The sequence below is a fragment of the Tenebrio molitor genome, chromosome 3 (genome assembly GCF_963966145.1).
Source record: "Tenebrio molitor chromosome 3, icTenMoli1.1, whole genome shotgun sequence".
Classification (NCBI taxonomy): Eukaryota; Metazoa; Arthropoda; class Insecta; order Coleoptera; family Tenebrionidae; genus Tenebrio; species Tenebrio molitor.
Genome location: NC_091048.1, coordinates 2,105,625 through 2,132,084, shown reverse-complemented (window position 1 = coordinate 2,132,084; position 26,460 = coordinate 2,105,625). Strand labels below are relative to the sequence as shown.

Here is a 26,460-nt window from a genome sequence, read left to right as displayed (position 1 = left end):
ATATATATGTATATTCTAAAAAAATACACATCGAAAGGTAGAACACACTATAGACAACCAACAATACGGAGAAGACAAATGTATTATCGTATAACCAGAAAATTCAATGCAAAACTATCCAGCTAGGTATCCGAAAACGATGGAAACAACAAAATATTTTTTTTGGAAAAGAAGACACCTAGAGCAGTGTCGAAGACAGTGATATTCTTTGTATTTTTTAATTTATGCTTTCTAAAATTTCTTTTGTATCAATAGACTTAAGACCCTTGTCAAACAATTCACGACCACATATTTAATCAATGCTTTGACAGCTGCATAAATATCATAACATAAGATGTAATAGCTCCAAACATAGAGAACACCATTGTGAAGTTAATTCTAAAGAATCCTCCCGTCGAAAAAACCACATTTCGATATTTGACTCTATCAATAATTAAAAAAATTTGTCTTTTCATCAAATCGCAATCTTCCTCTTCCATTTCTAACAAATTACCTAAAATTTTGTAACATATCGTTGACGTCTCTTTGTACTTGCTACACAAGTGGCCGCAGAACGTTGCCAACCCAACACACAAAATCTAAAAATATTTCTTCAGTCTCTAATTTACTCAAAGTGTTAGTAACGTACTGCATACATTAGACAAATCCACATTTTGGAAATAATGAAGAACTCGACACTTCCACCAATGGTACTCTCCAAATACAAACTGTGTATGCTTTGAAGGATGTGACATGATATTACGCATACACCAAGAAGAATTCGAACACCACAGAAGGTGTTAAACGTGTCGATTAATTCAAAGCACATGTTATGTTTCTCTAGAAGTAAATTCATGCTGAAGGAATTAAAATACTGGAGATTTTCATTTGCAAGTGACAAATTAATCTGTTGCAATTCTTCGTTGACTTGTACAATTCTTTGGTTTATGATTGCTAGAAAATTGAAGATTGATAGGAAAAGTGCAAACAGCACATATTGTCCAATATAGATCATCAAGCAGGTTTCCAATTTTGGCAGAATCTTTTCTCTGGTAATTAGTACGTCAAAAATAATATGTCCAATGACGATGGCGTTGAAAAATAATATTTTCGCATTAGATATGACTTGTTCGTTGAAAGGGATTTCAAAACCTAAAGTTCTACGGTGCAAAATTGATAATATCATGTTGAGCGTCTGATTTAGAAACATAAGCACAGACAGAGAGACGTTCAAATATAATTTTATAATGTGATCTTGTTTGTCTGAATCATTAAATAAATTCAATTCGCGATTGAGTGAAAATAAAAGAATACTGGAAGTGAACAGGACTTTGAACAAAATAAAAAGTTTCCCGATTAAACTTGGTTTGTTCTGAAGATAAAACACAAAGAAAAAATTCAAAACTGGAATTATTTGAATGTTGAAAAATGTCTTGAACATTTTGCTTGAACAGGCACAAAGAACTGTACAAAAATGATTAAAAATTTATTAGCTTACTTTCATTAGTTGAAAAAGTGTCTTGGGAAATCTCTGTCGTATATTATACAAATTAATAATTTACATTAGGTATAGTTAATGTTTTCAAAATTAGTTATTTCTTCTTCTAAAAATACTAACTCTGGGGAGTACAAAACATAACACATTGCTTGTTTTATTTTTATTTATACAGTGTAGTCGTGCCTTGTTAAATAATATTCAGATTATGATACTCTCTGAAGGGTGTTGAAGCAATGCAACTAAATTCTAAATTGCTTCTACATATTACAAATACCGTGCGATCGAAAATAAAAAAAAATCGAGAAGGCCGTGATTAATACGCTTCAGTTGGCAACACGTAAAAATTTAATTCAAATTAAAATTTGCTATTACAATATATGTTCACTTTAGAGCAAACAATTTTCATTGTGCAGTGTTACTTCAGAAATGGAGAAAGACTTGAGAACGGCGAATGGTCATATTCGACACCTCGAGTTTTTGAGGAATTTCAACATACTCGTAAGTTTCAAGACACTTTTTTCCCTATCGTGTGTCTGTTGTGCATGAAATTAAACCCCTTGACAATAAGAGCCCCCACAACATAACCTCTCAGAATCTCATTGTTTCATTGCACTAACTGAGGAAGTTCTTTTACAACCAACAGGTCACACATAATTCACACCTTTATGAAAATCAAGATTTCAACGTTCTCAAAATCACTAACCTAACTTTTAAGACTGACATCTGATAATTGAAATCTTAACGAATTGCCAACTGAAATTTTTGGTCACAGCCAACTCTAATTTTTTTTACGATCTCATTGTATTTGTTACACTATCAAAAAGGTCTCATCGTTGTATTCTTGCTTCTCTGTTACTTAGTCCCATTTTATTGTTCTTGAAATTGTAGCAAAATAATCACATTCATTGCAGTTGATCCAAACAAAGTGTACAGAGTGTTATAGTCGATCGTCAAGAATCCACCACCAGTGAAATTAATTTGCCGTTGACTTATTTGTTCGGCAAACAACAAAAGCTCCTTTCTCAACACACGCTCGTGCAAAGCTTTCGGACATAGTGAAATATTCAACAGCAACTTGAAACAGACAGTTGAGGTGCGTCGAGCTGCTCTAATTGCTCCAGTGCACGATATGGTTATTATCATTCCAAATACCTGCAACATCCAGTTTGTACAAAGTTTTTCTTTCTTTGGAACAGTTACCATGTATATTAGTGCAATGTAGATGCAGGCTAGCAGAACGTAGACAACACTGACATCACTGTTGGGTGTTGCTTTTCCGCTACCATACATCAACAGCAAGAAAAGTACGTGAGTGTTGTAAATAACTCCAATAAAGAGAATTCCGACTATTTGGAGTCCAAAGCAATTGTTAAATAAATCGATGATGTTGCATAACTTGTTGTGAGCATCTATATGATTTGTCAAAAAAGTAGAGTGTTTAGGTGGGCCTCCAAACAACTTGTATTCTTTTGGGAAACTTTGTGGCGTACTTTTTCCAAAATCCATTAGAGATTGATTAAGACTTTCCAATTTGTACTTTATTGACAGGATGTAATTACGAAAAAGCAAAACCTGCAAAGCCATAAGATATTCGTTGATATAATCTGAGATCTTGGTTAGGTAAAATTGTGGCTCGAAAGAGATAGCGTTGGAATAGATATCGTAACAGTAGGACACTAACAAAAATATATGAAGTATAGTAAGTTCGACAGTTATAAGTTTTTGACGTTTTGGCAACAACTCCTGATTCTGTCTCATCAGATAATCCAGCTCCATTAAGTCCATCAAAAGTTTTTTGATGCTGTCTTTCTTAAGGAAAACAGCATTTATTATTGAAGAAATATTGAACAAGGTTAGCAAAATAACTGTCAGTATATCAAACAGTAAAACAGTGTAAGAGCTGTATTGATCGCTGACGTGCCACTTGTTAATTAAAGCCCAGGTGCACAAAAGACAAAGTGATGTCAAAACTAGGACTGCATACAGATTGTACCAACTACATATTATGGAACGTTGTTTAGAGAAATCTGGTGGGCACAAGGAATATATCCGTCCGATTCTGAAGAGTGGATTCAAAATTTTTCTTTCCTTGTAGCTGAGATGAGTAGATGGTATTGTTGTGATTTTCTCTGAATTATTTACTTGTATCATGTTGGCATTCACCATTGCGGCACAAGAAGTTATGTACTATGTACCTACTTGAAGCTACTTTTCATTTGTTTAGATAGTCAATACAATTACATGATTTCACCTTCAAATCTACCGGGACATTTTTTTAACATTACTTATTCCCTAGGTTCAGTTTTAAAAAACACAGGTCAATGCATGTATGTAATCACGTAACCAAGGTAACGAAAATAAGTACTTGACAGTTTAAATAAATGGTCAAGTTGTTTGAAGAAGAAATACACATAATGCAGTTATCCTATGCCAATCAGAGCATTAGAAATGTGCGTGACATTTCCAATGCAACACATGATAGACCAATTCCATCAATTGGAACAATTTTTAACATTATTTCAAAATCTCTGGTGTTCGGTATAGCTGGTTGCATTGCAACTCACAATGCATTGATCTGCGTTTTTTAAAATTGAACATAGGGAATAAGTATGGACTATGTTCAGAGTTAAAAAAATGTCCCGGTATATACGGAGATTATTTAAGTAAACAAAGTTGATAAAATCTATATCACTTGTTGAACATACTCCAAGGAATCAATTACGAGGTGGAAATATACCATTGTCTAAAACACTATACTCTTGTTTCTGAGCCCGATGCCGTTAAGACATAAAACGAGCGAAGCGCTGACAGATTCCAGTGCGTCTAAAACGTTTAATGACGGGAAAGGCTTACGGAGCATCACAAACTGCTTAAACATTTTAGAGAGGCCACCAGAAATACAAAACCAAACAGTGTAACCATTTTCAAAAATAAATTGCAAAAACATCTCTCGGAAATTCGTGATCACGATTAGCTAGGGCTTGCTACATAAATTTCTGGGCACAAAACAGGCTCATGCCTCTGTTTTGCCGGAGTACATACACGATTACGGATATTACTATCAAGTAATAGTGCAGTGCCAATCAACACAATTACCGGCGTCTCGCCTCCACGTTTTGACTTTGTTGTGTTTTATTATGTTCTGTGTCAATGTTAAGGAACTTCCTCACGATAAAACATGAGTATAATAATATACCTTTTTGAATTTCAACTACCAATGTGTTCCCTAAATCCAGAATTTTTAAATTTTTAAAAAGAGATTGAGGTGCTATTCCCGTTGCTGAAATTATAAGTGCTAAAATTGTTTTTTTTTTCTAAACACGAAAGATTTCTCATAGCAACGGAGAGCTCTAAATATTTATTAATTTTTATGTTATATGTCTGTGTTATATTGTGTGAATTTAGAACAGCTATATCTAAAAGATATGGTTGCTTTCCTTGTTTATTTAAAATAATAATGTCTGGTCTGGTATGCTGAATATGAATGTCAGTTAACACTGTGCGATCAAAATAGAATTTGTAATTGTCATTTTCCAAACAACTTTCTGGTTTATAACTATAATGTAGTTGTGTATCCTTTAATAAATTAAATTTAACAGCTAAATTCATGTGTATAATTTTAGCGAATATATCATGACGTTTCTTATATTCGCTTTGAGCCAAAACGGTGCAAGAAAAAATTCTTTCCCCTTCAGTTCCGCAAATCCTATATTTATCAATTATCGATTGCAAACGGTGTGTAACCTTTATCGGCTGAAACCAAAGCATTAAAAAATGTGCTATCACGAGCTCTATTGAAAAATAATTTTTTAGTGAAGCAATTTGATTATGTTGTAGAATTTCTAGATTTGAAAAACCCCTACCACCGTTTTCGCGTGGTAAATTAAATCTTTCAATAGCAGATTTAGGGTGATGTTTACTAAATTTGGTAAAAAGAACTCTGGTTTAAATGTTTATATTCTGTAAATTAGATTAGGAACATTTTATAACACCAAAAGAATAGGTCAGCAATGGAACAGCATATGTATTAACTGCTTTAATTAAATTATTATCGTTTAATTTTGATTTTAAAAGAGATTTAATTCTTAAATAAAATTGCTTTTCTAAATATTCTTTTATAATTGAGTGTTGAATATGATTTGATTTATTAATACCTAAATATTTATAAAATTCTCCTTTATTTATATTTTTAATGATTTCTCTTTCTTGAGTTATATATTCTAAATTTTCGTAATGACCGCGACATATTGATTGCGTTTTACACTTATCAATACCAAAACTCATCCCAATATCATTTGAGAAATTTTCAGTTACTGTTAGTAAAGATAAAATGTGATTCTTTTTAGATGCATAAAGTTTTATGTCATCCATATAAAGAAGGTGATTTAATTTGGATAGTGTGGTATTATTAACACTAATATTGAAACCATATCCAGTGCTATTTAATAGATTTGTCAAAGGCTTAATGGCTAGACAAAACCATAAAGGACTTAAAGAATCTCCTTGATAAATTCCCCGTTTAATTTGAATAGGCTCGGATTTTAATTTAGTATTGTTTATTGATAAATGTAAAGTAGTTCTTCAAAATGTCATAACATGGGATAAAAAGTTAATTAAATCCAAATTAATCTTATAAATTTTAAGAATTTTAAGTAACCATGAATGTGGTACTGAATCATAGGCTTTTTTGTACGAGTAGTCCATGAATGCGGTATAAATATTTCTATTAATAATTTTATTCTACGATGAACATTTTCCATTGCATGATGCGCCACTGTTGTGGTTTCTATTGATTCTCATTTTCCCTAGGCCATTCTACTGGTATTAATGTCGTGTCAAATTAAAACACCCGGTCAGTGCCAATTAAGAGACAAAAAACGCCAATACTTTTCAATTGTTTTATTGCCAACAGACTCAGTCATTGTTGATCACGCTGTATTAGGCACGACAGACACTACACTGAAGGATATTAAAACACATCAATTCATTTTCGTTGGTTGAAAAAGTGTCTGGGAAATCTCTATCATATACGATAAAAAAAACTGTTAAATTAGATTATGAACAATAGTTATTTTCGACTGTAATTACACGAGAGGTTTTTTTTGTCCGGATAAAATTGAATTTTTTTACGATAATTTGGTTGCTTGGTAAATTGACGACACAAACCACCCGATAAAAAAACGAGTCCGAATGACGAGTTTTTTTATCTGGTGGTTTGTGGAGTCAATTTACCAAAAAGAAACCAAATCAGAGTTTAAAAAATGAAATTTTATCCTGGACGAAAAAACCTCGAGCGAAATTCGATGAGATAATTTAATGAATAATAATAGGTAGGTAATTATCAAAAATTGAATTGGCCATTTTGCACTTCAATTTATTACAAGCTGTGTCAAAGTTTAAGATTGTTGGTTCGTTATCGTAACAACAAACAATAATCAGGTTCGAAAAAGTTTGCCATGGAAGTTTAAGCACATTTTATCCAGATGCAAAGTTGGGGCTAACTTTATCCGATGTCAAAGTGACAAATGCATCGCGGCTTATGGGATGCATTCTTTTTATACATGAATTAAATTATCGAAGTAAGTACGCTGTCAGATCACTTTTCAGGTATGAGGCCGAAATTTGAAGCAAGAGGCGTTAGCCGAGTGACGCAAAACGGCCTGAACACATGAAAAGTCACAGCGCACGAATATCGCACTGTCTTAAAAAACATTAATTAAATGTAAATTTTGAGGTTATCTTTCACAAATGGCAAGTTATACAGAGTGTCCCACCTAATGCTTTCAGGTCTTATATCTCTATTATTTATGGACCAATTTTTGTGAAATTTGGAAGCTAGGAATTCTAGTGAATAAAGAATAAACTACTGGTAATAACGAATGACGATGGCGTTTTTAAGACTGGAGGTACTTGAGTAACGCGAGATTAATCTCCACCCTTTAAATTTTATTATTGAATTTTATTGAATCTTCGCCATCTAAAATATATGCATTTTAAATTCCATGGCAAATAACCGAGAAATTAGGCTCGAAAGTCTTAGGTGAGACACCCTGTATATTTAATAAATTACACTGGGTGTCCCAAAATATCGCGGAACAGCTTAGCAGTACGTTGTGAACTAGTCATTAATATATCAGGTAAAAATGTTTAAAAAAATCTGACTTTTTTTTGTAGAAGATATGAACCTATTTGTTACACTAACTGTGGCAACTTTTGAAAACATTCTATGTATCTCAATAGTCTGCAAATATTTCATTTTTGTGCTAGCCAAGGAAATAAGAAAGAAAAATCAAAGCCATATTGCCATACGTTATTTGAGGCAAAACCGACGTAAAATGATTTCTTGCAAAAGCTGGAAATAAAGAAGTAAATAATTGCAAACCTGATCACAATCATTCAGAATTATTACGGCATTGGCTAGTAAAAAACAATAGTCAAAATCTTTTTTTATATTTAAAATAAACGAGATCAAAGCTGCATATTTTAAGCCTCCATATCTTCAAATCAAAAAGAATAGATTTTTTTTATTATCTTTCTCATAATCCTCTAACATAATTTGACATTGCGCCACTCAGTTGTTCTGCGAATCTTGGGGCACCCAGTATACAATTGAATTTGTTGAATTTAGCATTTTTTTTTCGATCTCAAGTCCATTCGTATTTGTTCTATTTAATTAAGAAATACCCACTAGATACATAATTTGGACATTACTAAATATATACAGGGTGACTGACGGAAAACCTTTGACGCTGTATCTTACTTATTCTTTATCCGATTTGAATAACTGACACACCAAATGAAATAGTTCGAAAAACACTTCATTATTATCCTATTCGATATATTTTTCGACATCTATTTTTTGACAGACGATAGCCAACTTTTTTTTCCAAATTACACTCTATATATTTTTTTATTCGTTCTTATAAAGAATCTCCTTCTGAATATTCTTACATTAAAAGAAAAAACAAAAAAAGTATTTTAAATGAAAAAAATTTAAAATCAAAAATCAAGTAATGTAATTTGTAAACAATACAAAATCAAATCTAGTTGCTCAAAATTTCCTCAATGCTGTTGCAGACACTGTCGATACCTTCTAGAAATGCCCACCTTTGCATTCAGTAAAAAATTTCGGGTTTTTTCCTGACATACTCGCACTATCTTTTTTCTTAACTCTTTTTGGGTACCTGGTGGGGTCAAATAAACATTGTCTCGAAAGTTTCGAATGAATATAAAGAAATCCAACGGATTCAAATCTGGGGATCTAACGGGCCATCGAATAGCTCCATGAGCACCCATTCATCGTTCACCAAAATGATTTAAATGATTTAAAAATACAAAATTCATGCGTGCATTATGTGGCATGGCGCCGTCCTGATGAAACACGACTCTTTTCAACACTGCTAATGGTATCTCATCTAGAAAATTGCTTATTTCGTTTGATAATAAATAATATGATATTTTATTTGATTGAGACTGCTATTAATAAAAAAGGGACTCACTAGTCCATTCTATCTCCAAAAATGCCACACCACACGTTAACACTAAATCGTCTTTGAAAATTTTTTTCCACAGCAACATTATTATTATCAAACTGTTTTGACAAATGAATACTCAGAGCTTACTTAGTCATTTAGAGCCTTTAGTTTAGAACAAACTTCTCTCTTGTTTATTTTGGTCACTTGATTTTTAAATTTTGTACATTTACTCCTTAATTTCTTGACTTTTGTTTAATTAATGGGTATAGTTCTTTGGATTTTTATATTTAGAAGACAAATCTCTACAATACTGAATTAAAAAAAATGTACAGTGCTGTTTGAAAAAAAGAAGCTGATGCTAATCTGTCAAAAACTGGACGCAATATATTTTTTTTATTTAGTTGGTATTGAAGTGTTTTCAAAATTATTTCATTTGATGTGTCATTTATTCAAATCGGATAAAAAATAAGCAAGATACAGCATCAAAGGTTTTTCGTCAGTCACCCTGTATAACAAACACACCATTTTTATAATTTTAATTCAATTTATATAGTGCAGTCATCTCTATTTATTAATATTCATATCTTGGCCTTTCCTGAAAGCTGCAGCCAATAAAAAGAACCATCCCTGTCTTCGTATTTTTCTGTTACTTAGTTCCATATTCCTGTTTTTGAAATTGTAACAGGATAATCACGTTCATTGCAGTCGATCCAAACAAAGTGTGCAGAGTGTTGTAGTCGATTGTCAAGAATCCACCACCAGTGAAATTAATTTGCCGTTGACTTACTTGTTCGCCAAACAACAAAAGCTCCTTTCTCAACACACGCTCGTGCAAAGCTTTCGGACATAGTGAAATATTCAACAGCAACTTGTAACAGACAGTTGCGGTACGTCGAGCTGCTCTAATTGCTCCAGTGCACGATATGGTTATTATCACTCCAAAAATCTACAACATCCATTTTGTACAAAGTTTTTTTTCCTTGGAACAGTTACCATGTATATCAGCGAAACGTAGATGTACGCTAGCAGAATGTAGACAACACTGACATCAGTTTTGGGTGTTGCTTTTCCGCTACCATATACCAACAGTAAAAAAAGTGCGTGAGTGGCGTAAACAACTCCAATAAACAGAATTCCGAGAATTTGGAGTCCAAAACAACTGTTAAATAAATCGATGATGTTGCATAACTTGTTGTGAACATCGATATGATTCGTCAAAAAAGTGAACTGTTGAGGTGAGCTTGCAAGAGTCTCACAGGTTTTTGGTACACTTTGAAGCATCTTTTGTCCAAACTCCATTAGAGACAGATTTAGATTCTCAAATTTGTACTTTATGGATTGGATGTAATTACGAGCAAGCAACACCTGCAGAGCCATGAGATATTCATTGATAAAATCAGCGATCCTGAATATGTAAGATTCTGACTTGAAAGAGATAGCATTTGTAAATAAATCATAACAGTGCGACACCACCAACAATATATGAAGTATGATAAGTTCAACAGTTATAAGTTTTTGACGTTTTGCCAAAAACTCATGTTTCTCTTTTATCAGATAATCCAGTTCCATCAAGTCGGTCAGAAGCTTCTTGATGCTCTCTTTCTTGAGAAAAACAGCATTAATTATTGAAGAAATACTGAAGAAGGTGAGCAAAATAACTGTCAGTATATCAAACAGGAAAACACTGTAAGCGCTGTATTGATTTCTGACGTGCCACTTATTAATTAAAGCCCAGGTGCACAAAAAACACAGTGATGTCAAAACTAGGACTGAATACAGATTGTACCAAGTACATATGGAACGTTGTTTAGAGAAATCTGGTGGGCACAAGGAGTATATCCGTCCGATTCTGAAAAGTGGGTTCAAAATCTTTCTTTCGTTATAGCTGAGATGATTAGATGGCAAAGATGTGTTTTTCTCTGTATTATTTACTTCGATCATGCTGACCTTCGTCATTCCAAGCACTACTTTGAACTGTTTAATCATGTGCTTGTTGAAAAAAGCTCCCATTGGTATCGGTTCGATCGATCAAGACAATTACACTAATTTCACACACCCAATCGATGGACCTAGTTTATTTAAGTAAACCTAATTGATATAATCTATCTACATTTCTAGTTGGAATTGTTCCAAGGAGTCAATCGATCATGAAATGGAAATATTTTATTGTTTAATACATGGTTTTCAGCAATTTTTTAACTTAAAATGTGCAGTGTATGAAGAAATAACTGCTCTTGTCAACGATGATCATTATCGTATTACGTTAAGTTTTGATTTCGCGTTTGCTTGTGACGATGACTCTCGTGGTGATTGGTCCCTGAGTTAGGGGCGGTGCCAGCGTTAATCCTTTACCCGGATTGGTCCACCGTTTTCGGACATGATTGGTCGCCTGAGTTAGGGACAGTCCCAGCGTGAATCCTTTACCCGGATTGGTCCACCGCTTTCATTAGATGAAAAAATCTTTTGGAAAATCTCTGTTTCTATTATTAAAATTAATAGTTTACATTATTAAAATTTTATATTTATTAGGGGTAATACAGTGCAGTCGCAGTTTTTTAAATAAGGACACTCACTGAAGGGTGCTGCCAGCATTACACATAAATTCTAAATTGCTTCTATTCTTGTTTTTCTGTTACTTAGTTCCATATTCCTGTTTTTGAAATTGTAACAAAATAATCACGTTCATTGCAGTCGATCCAAACAAAGTGTACAGAGTGTTGTAATCGATCGTCAAGAATCCACCACCGCTGAAATTAATTTGCCGTTGACTTACTTGTTCGGCAAACAACAAAAGCTCCTTTCTCAACACACGCTCGTGCAAAGTTTTCGGACATAGTGAAATATTCAACAGCAATTTAAAACAGACGGTTGAGGTGCGTCGAGCTGCTCTAATTGCTCCAGTGCAAGAGATGGTAACTATCACACCAAAAATCTAGAAAAACCAGTTTTACAAGAATTTTTTTTCTTTGGAGCAGTTACCATATAGTTTAGAGAAATGTAGATGTAGGTTAGCAGAATGTAGACAACACTGACGTCATTGTTGGGTGTAGCTTTTCCGCTACCATATATCAACAGTAAAAAAAGTGCGTAAGTGGTGTAAATGACTCCGATAAACAAAATTCCAAGTATTTGGAGTCCAAAGCTATTGTTGAACAAATCGATGATGTTGCACAACTTGTTGTGAGCATCGATATAATTTGTCAAAAAAGTGAATGACTTAGACGAGCCTTCGTGGTATTTTGGTTCATCTTGTAGCATAGTTTTTCCAAAATCCATTAGAGACTGATTTAGGCTTTCCAATTTGTACTTTATGGATAGAATATAATTGCGAAAGAACAAAACCTGCAGAGCCATAAGATACTCGTTGATATAATCTGGGATCTTATATTTGTAAGAATCTGACTCGAATGAAATAACATTTGAATAAATATCATAACAGTACCATATCAACAGAAATAGATGAAATATGATAAGTTCCACAGTTATTAGTTTTTGACGTTTTGGAGAAAACTTGTGATTCTCTTTTATAAGATAATCCAGTTCCATCAAGTCTGTCAGAAGCTTCTTGATGCTGTCTTTCTTAAGTAAGACAGCGTTTGTTATTGAAAAAATACTGAACAAGGTTAGCAAAACAGCTGTCAGAATTTCAAATATAAAAACACTATAAGAGCTGTATTGGTTGCTGATCTGCCACTTGTTTATTAAGGCCCATATGCTCAAAATACAAAGTGACGTCAAAACTACGACTGAATGCAGTGTGTACCAACTGCATAAACGTTGTTTGGTGAAACTGGGACACAAGCAGTACATTCGTCCGATTCTTAAGAGGGGATTTAGAATTTGTTTTTCATTGTAACTGGGAGAAATTGATGGCAAAGATTTGGTTTTTTCTGAATTATTTACTTGTATCATGTTAGCCATCATCAAGTTCTGATACACAGAGCACTACTGAAATGTTTAATCGTCTTCGGCTATTCGTTGAAACAAATTTCCAATGGTACCTACCTATCTGTTTACTCAAATAATTCAATACCATTAATTTTACCACCTTGTCTATTAACCTAGTTTATTTAAATAAACATAATCAACAGAATTGACCTCACTTGATTAAATATTGGATTCAATTGTGAAATGGAATTATTTCAAATTGTTTTAAAGAAAACCCTCATTAATTTTGCACGATCAACGATACAGTTTTATTGTTATTTGAACACGAAATACGTGGATGTGCTTGGCATTGAATGAGGAGATATCTCATTCAGAAATCATCTCAATAGTTATTTACATTAGAGTACGGTAGGGGGATTTTACAACGCGAAAACTAGGTTTCAGGTTCGAGGCGAAGCCGAGGGCCTGATGTTTTTGGGCGCTGTAAAATACCTACCGTACAACCGAATGTTTTATTTTGCACTTTTGCAGATTTTTATGAAATAACAAATGTCAAACTTTTGACATATAGAGCTGCCAACCCGATATTTGTATTTTCCCTATTTGATTATGATTATTTATTAATCAATAAAAATTAAAGAAACACATAAGTAGCTAAAGTCGGTACAGGTTGCAAAGAAGCATCTTGCAACCGACATTGAGAAATTTGCCTAATGTAACGATGTTTGCAACGACTGCAACAGTTACTTGTTTGGTGTGCGTCAGGATTCTAGTTACATTTTTTTAACTGTCAAACGCACTGTCAAATTGCTAACTTTTAGGTTATGTGTATTAAACGTTCTCCTTGTAAACGTTATATCAATTTGACAGGGATTTCAAATCTCATGAAAGAAAGAAGCGCCAACGTCGCCAACTATAAATGTTGTAAATTACCAGAAATGTTACCAACATAATTTTTTCCCCTGCTTCTTTGCAACCTGTACCGACTTTACATGTAAATGAGTCTTTTTACCCTAAATTAAAGTAACGTGTGAACACTTTAATTTTAATGTAACTGTAAAAAGAGAAAATTAACGGTGCATCCGATTGATGTTGTAGGTATATCCCCCAGAAATTTACAACATCGTCAGGGAAATCGCAGCTACCGTAACCTAAAGTGAAAGGTAAAAGTGTGTTTACTAGTTAGTCAACAAGACATTACGTGGCATTACGCCCTAGGCCCTAGGAACCTAGGATCGTAACTTTTAGGGAAATTACGTTTTTCATGTTGTAGGTCCTGTTCACGTTGGATTGAACATTTGGTGCAAATCGCACACATTTGATTTGACATTAACTTTCATATGAGTTGTCATAGTAACAGGTCAGGACATTTGCACTACTGATGTTCATTCCAACGTGAACGGATATTATAAACTTTACAGTTGTTGCAAAAAAATGTTCTAATGTAAATTTGGTTTTGTCCATTTGTCAATTAATTGTCTACTTGACAATGACAATACCTATCAAATAATTTTTAAAATGTCATTGAATTTTGTCCATAATTGCATAATTCTAACCTATCTCTCGTAAGACGTTTTCACACTATGAAAAAATTGTATTGTAACAATGTGTCAATTTTATTCTGACAGTTCCCGTTTTTTTTTTTGCAAGGGACAATCTAGAAGAACTTAGTTCAATGATCAATGCTCTGGTTCAATGATCGACTGACTTCTTTAAATTTAATAACAATAACCTAGAGTTGCCGTTAACTAAAGTCCATAAAGTCGTGATTGAAGTAAACATAAAACGATATAGATTTATGCAAATATAACTTGCTAGAAGGAGATGAATTCCTCATCACCATGGTAATTAAAGTAATGATTAAATTTAATAAGGTTGTGATACTCATTATATGGCCCCTAGTCTTTGTTATTGTTGGTTTTGGAATTTGTTAGTGCTGTGATATTACATAATGTGAAGTTTCTTAAATTAAACCTTGGACAGTGAAATGAGAGCGGTTTTTTAAAAATAAAAAATGTTTTCAATAAATGAACATGATTTTGAGGTTATGTTTTGTCAATATAAACAAATAAATCATAATTGCATTTTTTACGGATTTAGAGTATTGCAAGTTGGATTTGTAGCCGGAGAATAACAGCTGAACCCATTTAAACTGATACAAATAAAATTTAGCCCAATGAACTCCAGGAACTGATCAAATTCATCCTGATTTGTGTTAGATGTTTCCGATGAAATCAAGGATTTTGAGAACGTAAGAGTAAAAAATTCCCACAACTCCCCCATTTATTTGTTTGTTACTTTGTAATACTGTTAAAATAAATAGATAATAAGTAAAATATTTGCGTTTTAATTTGTGTTTTTTTATTTATGTATTCTTGGTGTTTTCTAAGTGTTAACTGGTTTATTGATTGATAATATTTCAATATTAATTATTGTTTGTTGTAGGTAGAGCCACTCCACAGAAGCCATTGTAAAAATGTCTAAATCTCATTTAGGCCATGGATTTTTTCCTGGTCTGTTTTTGTCCCACATTAACCATGAAAAAAAAAATAAAGTATACTTTTGCACACGAGACTTGTTAAATCTCTCTTTAAATTATTTTATTTCCTCTCCTGTTTTAACACACTATTATGTTGTTGCACGGAACATTATCGTTGCCTAATGCCTACTAAAACACAAATATACCTATTAGGTGAACACATTGTTAAAACTGCGTTTAGTTGTAGCAGCGAGAAACAACGCATCAGAGTTTACGAAACAAGAACCTTCAAGAGGACGGAAACAAAGAACGTCGTTCAGTTATTCCGCTTTAGAGGCACTGACTGCATACTTTGAAAAAAATATGCGCCCAACAGGTAAAATAATTAAAACATGTATGTTGTATGTGTATCGTTTCTTATAGGAATGGAGATGGCGAGATTGGGTCAGCAGCTGGGGTACCCCAAAAAAGTGATTCGCAATTGGTTTTGTAACAAGAGGCAAGCGTTGAGGAAACAGTAATTAATTCACTTTTACAAAAGTTGTCAAGCAGCACTGATAAAAAACTCCAAGGAGATTCTTAGAGTGACGATAATTTGGATATATCAGTATTTACAATTTTAAGATAGACTTGTTTGTGTTTGTAGTATTTTAAATTCAAAATATTGTATTGTAGATTGTTAGAAATAAAATAAAACACCAGATATTATAAGAATGTAGGAATTAAAAACTGCGATAATTTTTTTTTTGTATTCAAATTTTATTCTATACCATGGCCAACTTCATCTAGCTTCCGCTGCGCTCCATACGGCCGTCCCAATACGCCAATTTTCATTGTTGAAATTGATTCTACTAACCTCAAAAAATCGTTTGGTAACTAGCCCCAACTAGCGGAGAAAAATGTTAATAACAATGATTGACGTTTCTTTTCAAAAGTCATGAAGTTTCAAAAAGATATGAAAATCAAACGAAAATATGTAATAGTCTTGTAAAACTGGAAAATATATAACTATATTTAATACATTATTTACATAAAACAATGGAAAAGGAACAAAACTCGAAAGTAACTTAATTTTAAACAGCATAAAGGAGTAATAACTAAAAAACATACCTAAATGGGTGGATAGGTAGGTAGGTATGTAGGTACCTCTTTGGTAGATACGTAATATTATAATTTTAAAACCTTTCCACTTATGGGTTTATTAGCAATTGATTTTCTTTTTATGGAATCAGTTTTTGTGAACAACTACCTATTATTTAAAAGTGGTTTCATCAATAATTCTATAATAACTTTACAAATTTTGTCTTTATGTGTGTTACAGATAAAGAGGGAATTACGAATTAAATGTGGAAGTAAAATTGTTACGAGTTGTTTGAAAATATTTTCTTGGTGGCAATATCTGCCAATTCTTTAAAAAAATTACAAATTGATAATTTGGATAAGTCAAATCGCCACGATTTTGAAGATTAATTGAACGTAAAAGAGGACCAGGGGTTGAAAAAGACAATATAGGAGAGAGACAACTGTCGCAGTGAAATATTTCATTTAATTTTTTTACAATATACCCTGCTATGAAGCTGCATATATGGTGTTACTGCGATTAAAAATAATAATTGGTTTACTTAAAATTCGAATTTTCTCTAACAGTCGAAAGGGTAGTATCAATTCCGGTTCACATTTTTCCGCCAAACTGACAAAAAACACGGTTTCCCCATCAACCCATAAAGATTTATGTTAAAAATTTTGCAACAGATGGGGCTAGTTACCAAACGATTTTTTTAGGTTAGCTGAATCAACTTTAGACCCTTATTGGGACGGCCGTATGGAGCGCAGCGGAAGCTAGATGAAGTTGGCCATGTCTATACATATAACAGGTAATTTACTGCATTACTCCAAGGTGTCGCGAATAAAAAACATGAGCATGTCCTATGAATTTTACGGTTCAAATTATATTTAGTTTTAACTTTCTTTTTTGAAGAATTTGCGGAAAAAATGATAACTAAAGAAGTCATATTGGTTAAATTTATTACGTGGACTTTCATAACCCCCGGTATACTAATTTTATCTGATTAAAATTGGAAAAGGCAATCTATCAGAACTTAGTTCAATGGTGGACTTCTTTAAAATTTAATAACCTAAATCTTTGTTATTGTTGATTTTGGAATTTGTTGGTGCTGTAATCTTACATATTGTCAAAATTTGTTAAATTAAACATCGGACGGTCAATTGAGCGGTTCTTTGAAAGTAAAAATGGTTTCAAAGTGAACATGATTTTGAGGTTATGTTTTGTCAATACAAACAAATCATAATCGAATTTTTTTTAAGGATTTAGAGTGGTGCAAGTTGGATTTGTAACCGAAGAATAAGAGCTGAATTTATATAAAATGATACAAATTAAATTTAACCGGACGAACTACAGGAACTGATCAAATTCGTCCTGATTTGTGTCAGATGTTTCCGATGAAATCAAGCATCTTGAGAACGTAAGAGTAAAAAAATCCCACAGTTCTCCCAAATAAATAGATGATAAGTAAAATTTTGCGTTTTAATTTGTGTTTTTTATGTATGTATCCTTACTGTTTTCTAGGTGTTAACTGGTTTATTGATTAAAAATATTTCAATATTAATTATTGTTTGTTGTAGGTAGACACTCTACAGAAGCCACTGTAAAAATCTCTAAATCTCTTTTAGGCCATGGATTTTCTCCTGGTTTGTTTTTGCCCACATTAACTACAGAAAATTATACAATAAAATATACTTTTGCGCGAGAGACTTGTTAAATCTCTTCTTCAATTATTTTATTTCCTCTCCTGATTTAACACACTTTTATATTGTTGCACGTAACATTATCGTTGCTTAATGTCTGTTTCAACACAAATAATATTAGTTGAAACATTGTAAAAAGTATGTTTAGTTGTAGCAGTGAGAAACAACGCATCAGAGTTTACCAAACAAGAACCTTCAAGAAAACGGAAGCAAAGAACGTCGTTCAGTTATCCCGCTTTAGAGGCACTGACTGCTTACTTTGAAAAAAATATGCGTCCAACAGGTAAAATTAATTAAAACATTTTTTCTCTACACATTGGTTTTTGTAGGAATGGAGATAACTAGGTTGGCTCAGCAGTTGGGCTACAACAGAGAAGTGATTCGCATATGGTTTTGTAATAAGAGACAAGCGTCGAAAAAACAGTAATTAAGTCACTTACAAAAATGTCAAGCAGCACTGATAGAACACTTCAGGGAGATTCTTAGAGTGACCACAATTTAGATATATCAGTACCTACTTATTATTTTAAGATATACTTGTTTGTAAATGTAATTGTATTTTAGATTGTTAGAAATAAAATAAAACACCAGAGATTATAAGGATGTAGAAATTAAAAACAGCGATATATTTTTTATATTTGTGTTTTATTTACTACATTAGGTACTCCAAGGAAGGATTAGGAATGTTTTTCTGGTACAGTTACGGGCACGGAATTTCTTCAGTTATTGTAGTGTCAATTCGAAAAAACTTGTGGCTTAAGCTTTATTGTCACTATGACTGACATTCAAAATTTTTGACAGAAGTTCTGCACATAAAAATCAAAATGCCACATGACATCCATGTCAAAAATTCCCGTGTGGAGTTAGAAATCGAAATATATAAAACCTGCTTTACAGGTACGATCGGTGGACAAATAAAACTGGGACACTTAAAATTTAGTCTATGTAAATCAGACCATTGAATTGGCAATATATTTGTCAGTGTCTATATAATATGTCATACCAAAGTTAACCTATTTGCGATAAAGCCGTAATTAAATAATGCAAATTTGTAAATTTTGACTTATGTAATTGTCATTTTTGTCCCAGTTTTATTTGTCCATCGACTGTACCTAATGTCAGTTATTGAATGACAATGACTGGACGAAATTCCGTGACCGTGACTGTATCTAAAGTCTATTTTTTCCTGGTAGGCGCGTGCGTGCGCATCTCCGAAAGGTAGAATCACATAGCTAAGATTTTTAGCAGGATGCAGGAATTGTTAGTATTTTTGGTTGCATATTATCTAGGGGGATCAGTATTTGGGGTTGCATATTAAAACTCATGTTTACGATTTAATTTTTGTATAATTTGTAAAATGTAAACAAAAAAGTTTATGAATAAACTCGTGGAAAAATTGATAACAAATATTATATGTACATTTTTTATTTTTTACACACAGGAGTTAAATTGGGTACAAAACAATTAAAAAAAAAATAAAACAAAACAATCAACACCGCACTTTTCACCTAAAAAAAATTACAGTGACGTCGACAAAAATTGACAGTTCACATGAAAGCGGCAAAAATTTCATAACATGGACATGGCCTGCTTCGACTACAATCATTTATAATAACCATTATCTTGCAAGAGAAAAGGTCTCCCTTCTTGGCGTATTTTTTTTATTTCCCGTAAATATCTTCTTCGCCAGTTATGTCTTCTCTTTCTATTAACAGGCTTTTTCTGTTTCGTTATTTGTGCTATTTGAAATAAAACATAGATTTCAATGTTTACAGTTAGTTGAAAACAATGTATGTACTTACTTGAATTTTAATTCGTGTAAAACATTATAAAGCTTAGAACGACTGATGTTTGGAATTTCTTCATTGTTTTGCACTTCCTTGTACACAGCATCAATTGTAGGAATTCTGTTTGCAGAGAAAAATGAGTGCACTGTTTTTCGAATGATATTTTTGATGTTCATCCAATTGAATCATACATTTCCTATCAGGTTTCTTCGGTGCCTGTAATTGCCCACACTTCTTTTCTTCTGCCAAGTATCATTGAATGGTTTTAAATCCACAACCTTCAACACAAAGTAATTAAGCTGTGATACAACAAAAAATTCAGATATCAATACCAGTATAATCTGCAGTTTTTTCCATTTGAGCCGTCTTGGTTAACTCGGCAAAATCCTTGGAGATCCCACGAAATACTTTAACGATAATTTCTTTCTCGGCTTGTGAGAAATTTGCTATAAATATGCATTAATAAAAAACTGTTACTTGATGTTAGCATAAATCCAACTTACGCGATTTATTTGGTGATCGAAATTAAGACATCTTGTTGACATATAAAAACTTCTTAACCACTAAGAACTGTTTTTTTAATAAATAAACGGACACAACACAAAACATGAAAGGAAAACTAAGACACGATGAAACAAAAATGGCAGCTTGGACCTGATTGACAGTACAGAACACTGTAATATTGCACATTTCTCTAGTGTAAGTAGAAAAATAAAGTAACCAATAGGAAAGTCGCATTTCGTTGCAGGATTTTGTAAATGCGCACGCACGCGCCTACCAGGAAAAAATAGACTATAGGTACCTACTGTCGCGAGCAAAAAATTCTGGTCGTCAATGTCATTTCAAAATTTGGTTAGATTGTCACAAATTAAAAAATTTCCCTGCCTGATTATGCCCACGTCAACAAAGTGTCAAAATAGTAGTTTATTTGACGAGTGGGCCTTTAAAACGCTCGTTTCACTCGCGTTTTAAACTGGCCTACTCGTGCCAAAAAAACCCAATTTACACAAAAACGAGTTGAATACCATTTTTTTTTGTTCCACGACCCCTTACAGGTTCCAAATCGTTTAAAATTTTTAAAATTAGCTTGACGTGTCGTTTTGACAAGTGGTGACATTTATCAAAATCCATCCACACAGAAGAAAATTCTCAAATTCTGACAGTGTCGGACAAAAAAATTAATTAATCCTTGTCAATTAATGTCATACATGATGATAGGTTATGTATGATATTTAAGACCGTTTTACAATAGAGCATTTTCCATTGCGTCAAAGCATGATTTTGACGACCAGTTTTTTTTGCTCGCGACAATACGTCGTTTATTTTAATTGCATTTTTAAACAGTCGTGCGGCATGTTCAGCTATTTATCAAATAATTTATAGTATCATTTTTATTTAATAATTGTTTACACAAATTAAATTACGTGACTCTAATACCACAAAAGAGAGAAACAAGCACGCACTCATATTCTTCACCAGTTGACAGATAACATGACTTTCACGCTTCTGTCACTCCATCTCCGTTTGGGCTACTGTCTAGCTTTGACACCTTCGCCCTCTGAGGTCAAAGCCACGACATGGCGAAGAAAACTGTACGTTTTATTCCTGTCGAGTTTTATATCAACAGGAGCAATCCTGTACATAATTAAGAACAACTTCTATCGACAGTTCTTGCTCGTCAAGATGGTTGTATGTTTGTTGCGCGATATTAGTCTGTGGAGTTTGAGTTGCTACGGTATGCTAGTCTTAGGGATTGGAAAGCAATCCTTATGGCTCGACTTAACTGACAACTTGAAGAAGACAAAGTATCTGGTACAAGTGAAGAACAGCAAAACTGAAAAAATCAAAGAACTTGCTGCCTTTGCTGTGGTGAATCTCCTTCAGATATTGATGACCTCATATATACAATACGCCTGGTACCAAATTGGTGGTGTTGCGGAATTTCTTCAACACGAAGTCGTCTGTTTCGAAATTTTTTTCAAATATTTTTACAAATATCTGTTGTACGTGATTATCTGCATGTTGCTGGTCAGGTACAGAGGACTGAAGTTGCTCTTGGAAACTTGCTTAAAAGAGCATCACGAAAGCGGATGTCCTCAGGGACAAGTGCCGACAAGTTTACTCAGAAATGTGCAATATGCACTGTCTCTCCTGCACAAGACTGTCAACATTTTTAACGACATGTTTGGCTGGCCCATGCTTCTCATCATCGTTTATACCACTTTGGAGGTTCTCAATAACATCGATTATATAATATTCTACGGGAAACAAACGGAATACTTCAAAATTCTTGTGTCAGATGGAATCATCGTTTTCTGGTCTTTTGTAAGACTCTTTTCTTTCGTGATTTGGGTAGGTTTGCTTAATCAGTTGCATTCTAGATTTCTACCGCAATTTTAATCTTGTTGTGTCACGCTGTCAATCAAGAAATAAGCAAGATTGCATCACTCACTTGCGACATACGATTACTTTTAAGCGCTCACGTAAATGTGCAACACAGCGATTTGGTCGAATTGACACATTTTGCTCTAAATACTTCGCCGAAATTTACCGCTGCCGAATTTTTTTTTATCGAGAGGTCCACCATTCTCAGCATTTTAGGCACAGTTACCACCTTTCTTATTGTCATGGTTCAATTTGCCCAAAAATGAAAGTCTAGATTTTTTTTCTATACTTAATTACATTTAACAGCAAAAAGCACAACGTCATTGTTAAGTGCACACAATTATATTGGGTGATTCAAAATGATTGTGGATAAGTATGGCAACTATGTACGAACATTTATGTGGCAACTGTGTGGGTAAGATAGAGTTGACATTCCTTTGACAGTTCATAGTCGCGCAATTTTGAAAATTGTCAAATTAATGTGCAATGGTATAAAAAAATCAAATGCACGCTTATAAAATGTCCGACAAATGTCAACTCGACCCCACCCACACAGTTGCCACATACATCTCCGTACATAGTTGCCAGTGTTGCCACACTTCCACAATCATTTTGAATCACCCAATATGACGAAACACTAAAGTATATCTATTTATTCTGAATGTACTGTCGCGAGCAATAAATTTTGGTCGTCAATGTCATTCCAAAATTTGGTTAGATTGTCACAAATTTAAAAAAGTTCCCTGCCTGATTATGCCCATGTCAACAAAGTGTCAAAAAAATGAGAACAAAATGACAATTAATGTCATACAACATGATAATAGGTTATGAGTTATGACATTTACGACTGTTTTACAATGGAGCATTTTCGATTGCGTCAAAGAATGACCTTGACGACCAAAATTTATTGCTCGCGACTGTAGGTTTCTCACGGGCGCAGCGAGGATAATAATTACACGAGGGATCAAAAAAGCACTTCAGTCTGGTGACATATATGATATTTGTTGCGCAACGTGTTAATCGTGCAAAGTATTGCTTTAGAGTCTTGTGAGAGATCAAAAAAAATATCTTTCTTACATCTTTCAACACTTTTTCTTGTGGTAATATTTTAAACCTCTCGTGTTTCATGCCACTCAAATATTGACCGAGTAATTTGTCGAATTGTAAAAAACGTTTATGCAACGAACATAACGTGACACCCCTGTTACAAAACACAAAAGTCCAATCACGCAACAATTTCTTTCATAGTTGCAGTTTAAAAATGTCTTTCCACCTTTTAACTCTGTTTTTCCGCTTGGGCTACATTTTCGCTGCAACACCTGCATCTCCCAAAATCAAATCTATTAGCAAGGGCAGAAAACTGTACAATTTGTTAGCGTTAATCTTGCTATCCGTGGCGGTGGTCGTGTTTCTGATGCACAGGAAGTTTTATCACGGACTCATACACGTAATGGTCGCTTTACGTTTGCTACGTGATGCCAGCCTGTGGAGCTTGAATTGTTATTTCATGGTTGTTTTGGGCATCTGGAAGTACCCTTTATGGATTGACTTAATAAACAATTTAAAAAGCACCGAATATCTGGTACAAGCGAATGGTACAAAAAATAACAAAGCGAAAGAAACTGTTGCCTTCATTTTGGGTAACGTTTTTGTGATTTCTATGATCACGTACGCGCAGTACCTTTGGATCGCACCAAAAGGATTTGGAGTCGTTCTTAAGGAAGAAGTGGTGCATTTCCAAGTTTATTTGAAATATTTCTACAAATATCTGTTGTGCGTGATTGTCCACATGTTGGTAGTAAGGTACAGGGGAGTGACGCTGCTTTTGAAGACTTACTTGAACGAAAATAATGGACCGAGAGAAGTGCCGACCACTCTGATTAGAAAAATTGAATATGCGCTGTACGTCTTACACAAGACTGTTAACATTTTCAATGACATGTTTAGTTGGCCAATGTTTTTTATCGTTGTTTTTGCCACAGTAGAATTGATTCATCATATGAAATTCATGATTTACAGACACGAGGAAGACGTCCAGACCCTATTATTAAATTGTATTCGTGTTTCAGCGTCTTTTGTAAGACGTACTTTTACTTTGTAATTTGTTCTTAATTAACTAGTTCGTTTTTAGATCTCGACCACAATTTTAATCTTTTTGTGCTACTCTGTGCGTCAAGAAATAACTGAAATCGCATCACTGACTTGCGACTTACGATTGTTCTTAAACAATCACTCAGACCTTCAAAATAGTAATTTAGCCGAATTAACACGCTTTGTTTTGAGGAGTTGTCCGAAATTTACCGCCGCTGATTTTTTCGCCATCGAGAGATCTACTCTTCTGAACATTCTAGGAAAAGTTACCACTCTTCTTATTATAATCATTCAATTTAATCAAAAATAAAGCGTACACTATTATTCATTTAATAGAATGTCAATGTTTCACACTGTTCTAGATTTTTTCAATTTCTCACGTGTGAATTAAATTGGTGTGTAAAATGCTTTGTTTTTGGAAATGTAATTCTTAATACATGTAATAACATAATGGAGTAAATTTATAAAATAAACGAGAGCAACATTTTACATTCGTGGAATGGGTAATTTAGCCAAACGCGACGCCACTGGCAAGCAGATTTTTCCCTGAAATGTCAAAGAAATGTCAACGATATGCTGTTGTTAACCTAAAAAACAACTTTTCGATTTCGGCAAAGTTTACAAGCGTTTGCTGTAATTGCAACAATTATCCCAGAATAAGTAGTAAACTGGGTTTTACCATTGAATATAAAGAATTAATAATTATTAACTAATTGATTAATAATATATTTTTCAATGAGTAGGCAATCAGTATACGTGCATAGCAAGTATTGGGTGATTCAAAATGATTGTGGATAAGTGTGGCAACTATGTACGGAAATGTATGTGGCAACTGTGTGCGTGGGGTAGAGTTGACACTTGATGTGTTTTCTTTTTGATCACTCGGTACATCTAAACAGTCAGATCTATTCTTGAGATTATAAAAATGATAGCAGAAACAAAATCAGTTAGTTTACAAAAAACACAAAAGACTGGGCAAAGCTTTAAGCTTTAAATATTTGTTGTGAGTTATTGGAAATAATTTGGTCAGGCTCAGGTAGATTTCTCAGGAGGTATTAGGGAGACCTAGAGAGGGGGTTGTACAAAATAGTGGTTAATTTCTGTTTTCGAGTTCAGTTAGTGACTGTGTAACGACTGCTGTTGAGCTCTTCTCTTTTAAAAATATTTTTGCGGTTTAGTAAACTTTCAAAATGTTTCCCAAGAAGCACACAGTTAATCTGGTGGTACCTAACCCCGTTAGAATTAAAACTGTGCAGAAGCGGTGTTGAACCAGGACTGCTGACAGTTTTCAATCCTTTTGATTTCTTTGTAATGTGTAATGGTAAGTAAGTACGTGACAAAATGTGGAATTATATTTTTCTTAACGAAAATGATACCGCAGTGCAGGTTGCCCAGTCGGAAAACTACGAGGTGAAAGGAAAGAAAACAATAGCCCCCAGATCTCAAATTAATTTTACTGTTAGATGTACCAAATCTACGGAATGCGATTCAGTTGAAAAGGAAATACTTCAAATTGTTGTTTGTGATGTACAAACGAAAAAGGTAAATTCGCAGTTGTGTTAAATTACTTAAATTTAAAAATTAAACTGAATTGATTGATTTTTGAAGGTGATTGGTAGGAAGTGCATTATTGCAACGATATTGCCACCTCAGGTTCAACAACAAAAACAAGAATGTTCTTTGCCAAGTAAAGAGGAAGAAGTTGTAGTGGAGAGTGAGGAAGAACTGCAATATTTTGATGCGGAAAGTCGGTTTGCAGTAGATAACGAAGAGGAGGAGGATGCGATGAAGAAAAGAGAATCAGTACGGTAACGGGAAAAAATCGATTTATTAGAATTAAATAACAGTAAAGATTGATGTTATTCTTGTCGAGCGCTTACTGAAATGAATCTTTTTTTCAGGACAATAATGTGGTATGTGGAAACAGTCGTGTTACTAATTATAATGGTTTTCTTATATTTGATTAAAATACACGAGGAATTTTTTTAAATGTATTTGTATGTATTCATTGCTATATGTATTATAGTCCTCCAAAATTGCTAAGAGGTCATAAAATTTTAGGAGTATAACGAGCCATTATAAAAATATTAACTTATCTCAAATGGTTTATTA

The 26,460-nt window shown here is 33.5% G+C and overlaps 2 protein-coding genes and 2 long non-coding RNA genes across 6 annotated transcripts; 3 read left to right on the top strand and 1 right to left on the bottom strand.

Moving 5' to 3' along the window:
* The first annotated feature begins 14,510 nt into the window (after window positions 1-14,510).
* On the top strand, window positions 14,511-18,720 carry LOC138126144 (uncharacterized). 3 transcript variants are annotated; one of them, XR_011157657.1, is made up of 4 exons: window positions 14,511-15,091; window positions 15,286-15,695; window positions 15,743-18,368; window positions 18,415-18,720. It is a non-coding gene; the product is annotated as an uncharacterized lncRNA (long non-coding RNA). The 3 variants fall into 3 exon arrangements; XR_011157658.1 differs by having other exon boundaries at window positions 14,511-15,353; window positions 15,561-15,695; XR_011157656.1 differs by having other exon boundaries at window positions 14,512-15,695.
* Window positions 18,721-19,411: 691 nt separating this feature from the next.
* LOC138126815 (uncharacterized) lies at window positions 19,412-20,672 on the bottom strand. The gene is made up of 4 exons (XR_011157973.1): window positions 20,376-20,672; window positions 20,205-20,318; window positions 19,888-20,150; window positions 19,412-19,824 (listed from the first exon to the last, which is right to left on the bottom strand). It is a non-coding gene; the product is annotated as an uncharacterized lncRNA (long non-coding RNA).
* Window positions 20,673-21,363: 691 nt separating this feature from the next.
* On the top strand, window positions 21,364-22,523 carry LOC138125662 (uncharacterized). Its single transcript, XM_069041097.1, has 2 exons — window positions 21,364-22,197; window positions 22,254-22,523. Exons 1-2 carry the CDS (start codon window positions 21,364-21,366, stop codon window positions 22,521-22,523), a joined length of 1,104 nt encoding a protein of 367 aa, XP_068897198.1.
* A 995-nt stretch (window positions 22,524-23,518) lies between these two features.
* On the top strand, window positions 23,519-24,658 carry LOC138125658 (gustatory receptor 68a-like). The gene is made up of 2 exons (XM_069041092.1): window positions 23,519-24,334; window positions 24,389-24,658. Exons 1-2 carry the CDS (start codon window positions 23,519-23,521, stop codon window positions 24,656-24,658), a joined length of 1,086 nt encoding a protein of 361 aa, XP_068897193.1.
* The last annotated feature ends 1,802 nt before the right edge of the window (window positions 24,659-26,460 follow it).

What these genes read in the sequence shown, in the direction of transcription:
- LOC138125662 (XM_069041097.1), top strand. Translation starts at nt 21,364, where the DNA reads ATGACTTTCACGCTTCTGTCACTCCATCTCCGTTTGGGCTACTGTCTA. An exon ending in TCATCGTTTTCTGGTCTTTT is followed by an intron (nt 22,198 to 22,253) that starts GTAAGACTCTTT and finishes GTTGCATTCTAG; the next exon opens with ATTTCTACCGCAATTTTAAT.
- LOC138125658 (XM_069041092.1), top strand. Translation starts at nt 23,519, where the DNA reads ATGTCTTTCCACCTTTTAACTCTGTTTTTCCGCTTGGGCTACATTTTC. An exon ending in TTCGTGTTTCAGCGTCTTTT is followed by an intron (nt 24,335 to 24,388) that starts GTAAGACGTACT and finishes GTTCGTTTTTAG; the next exon opens with ATCTCGACCACAATTTTAAT.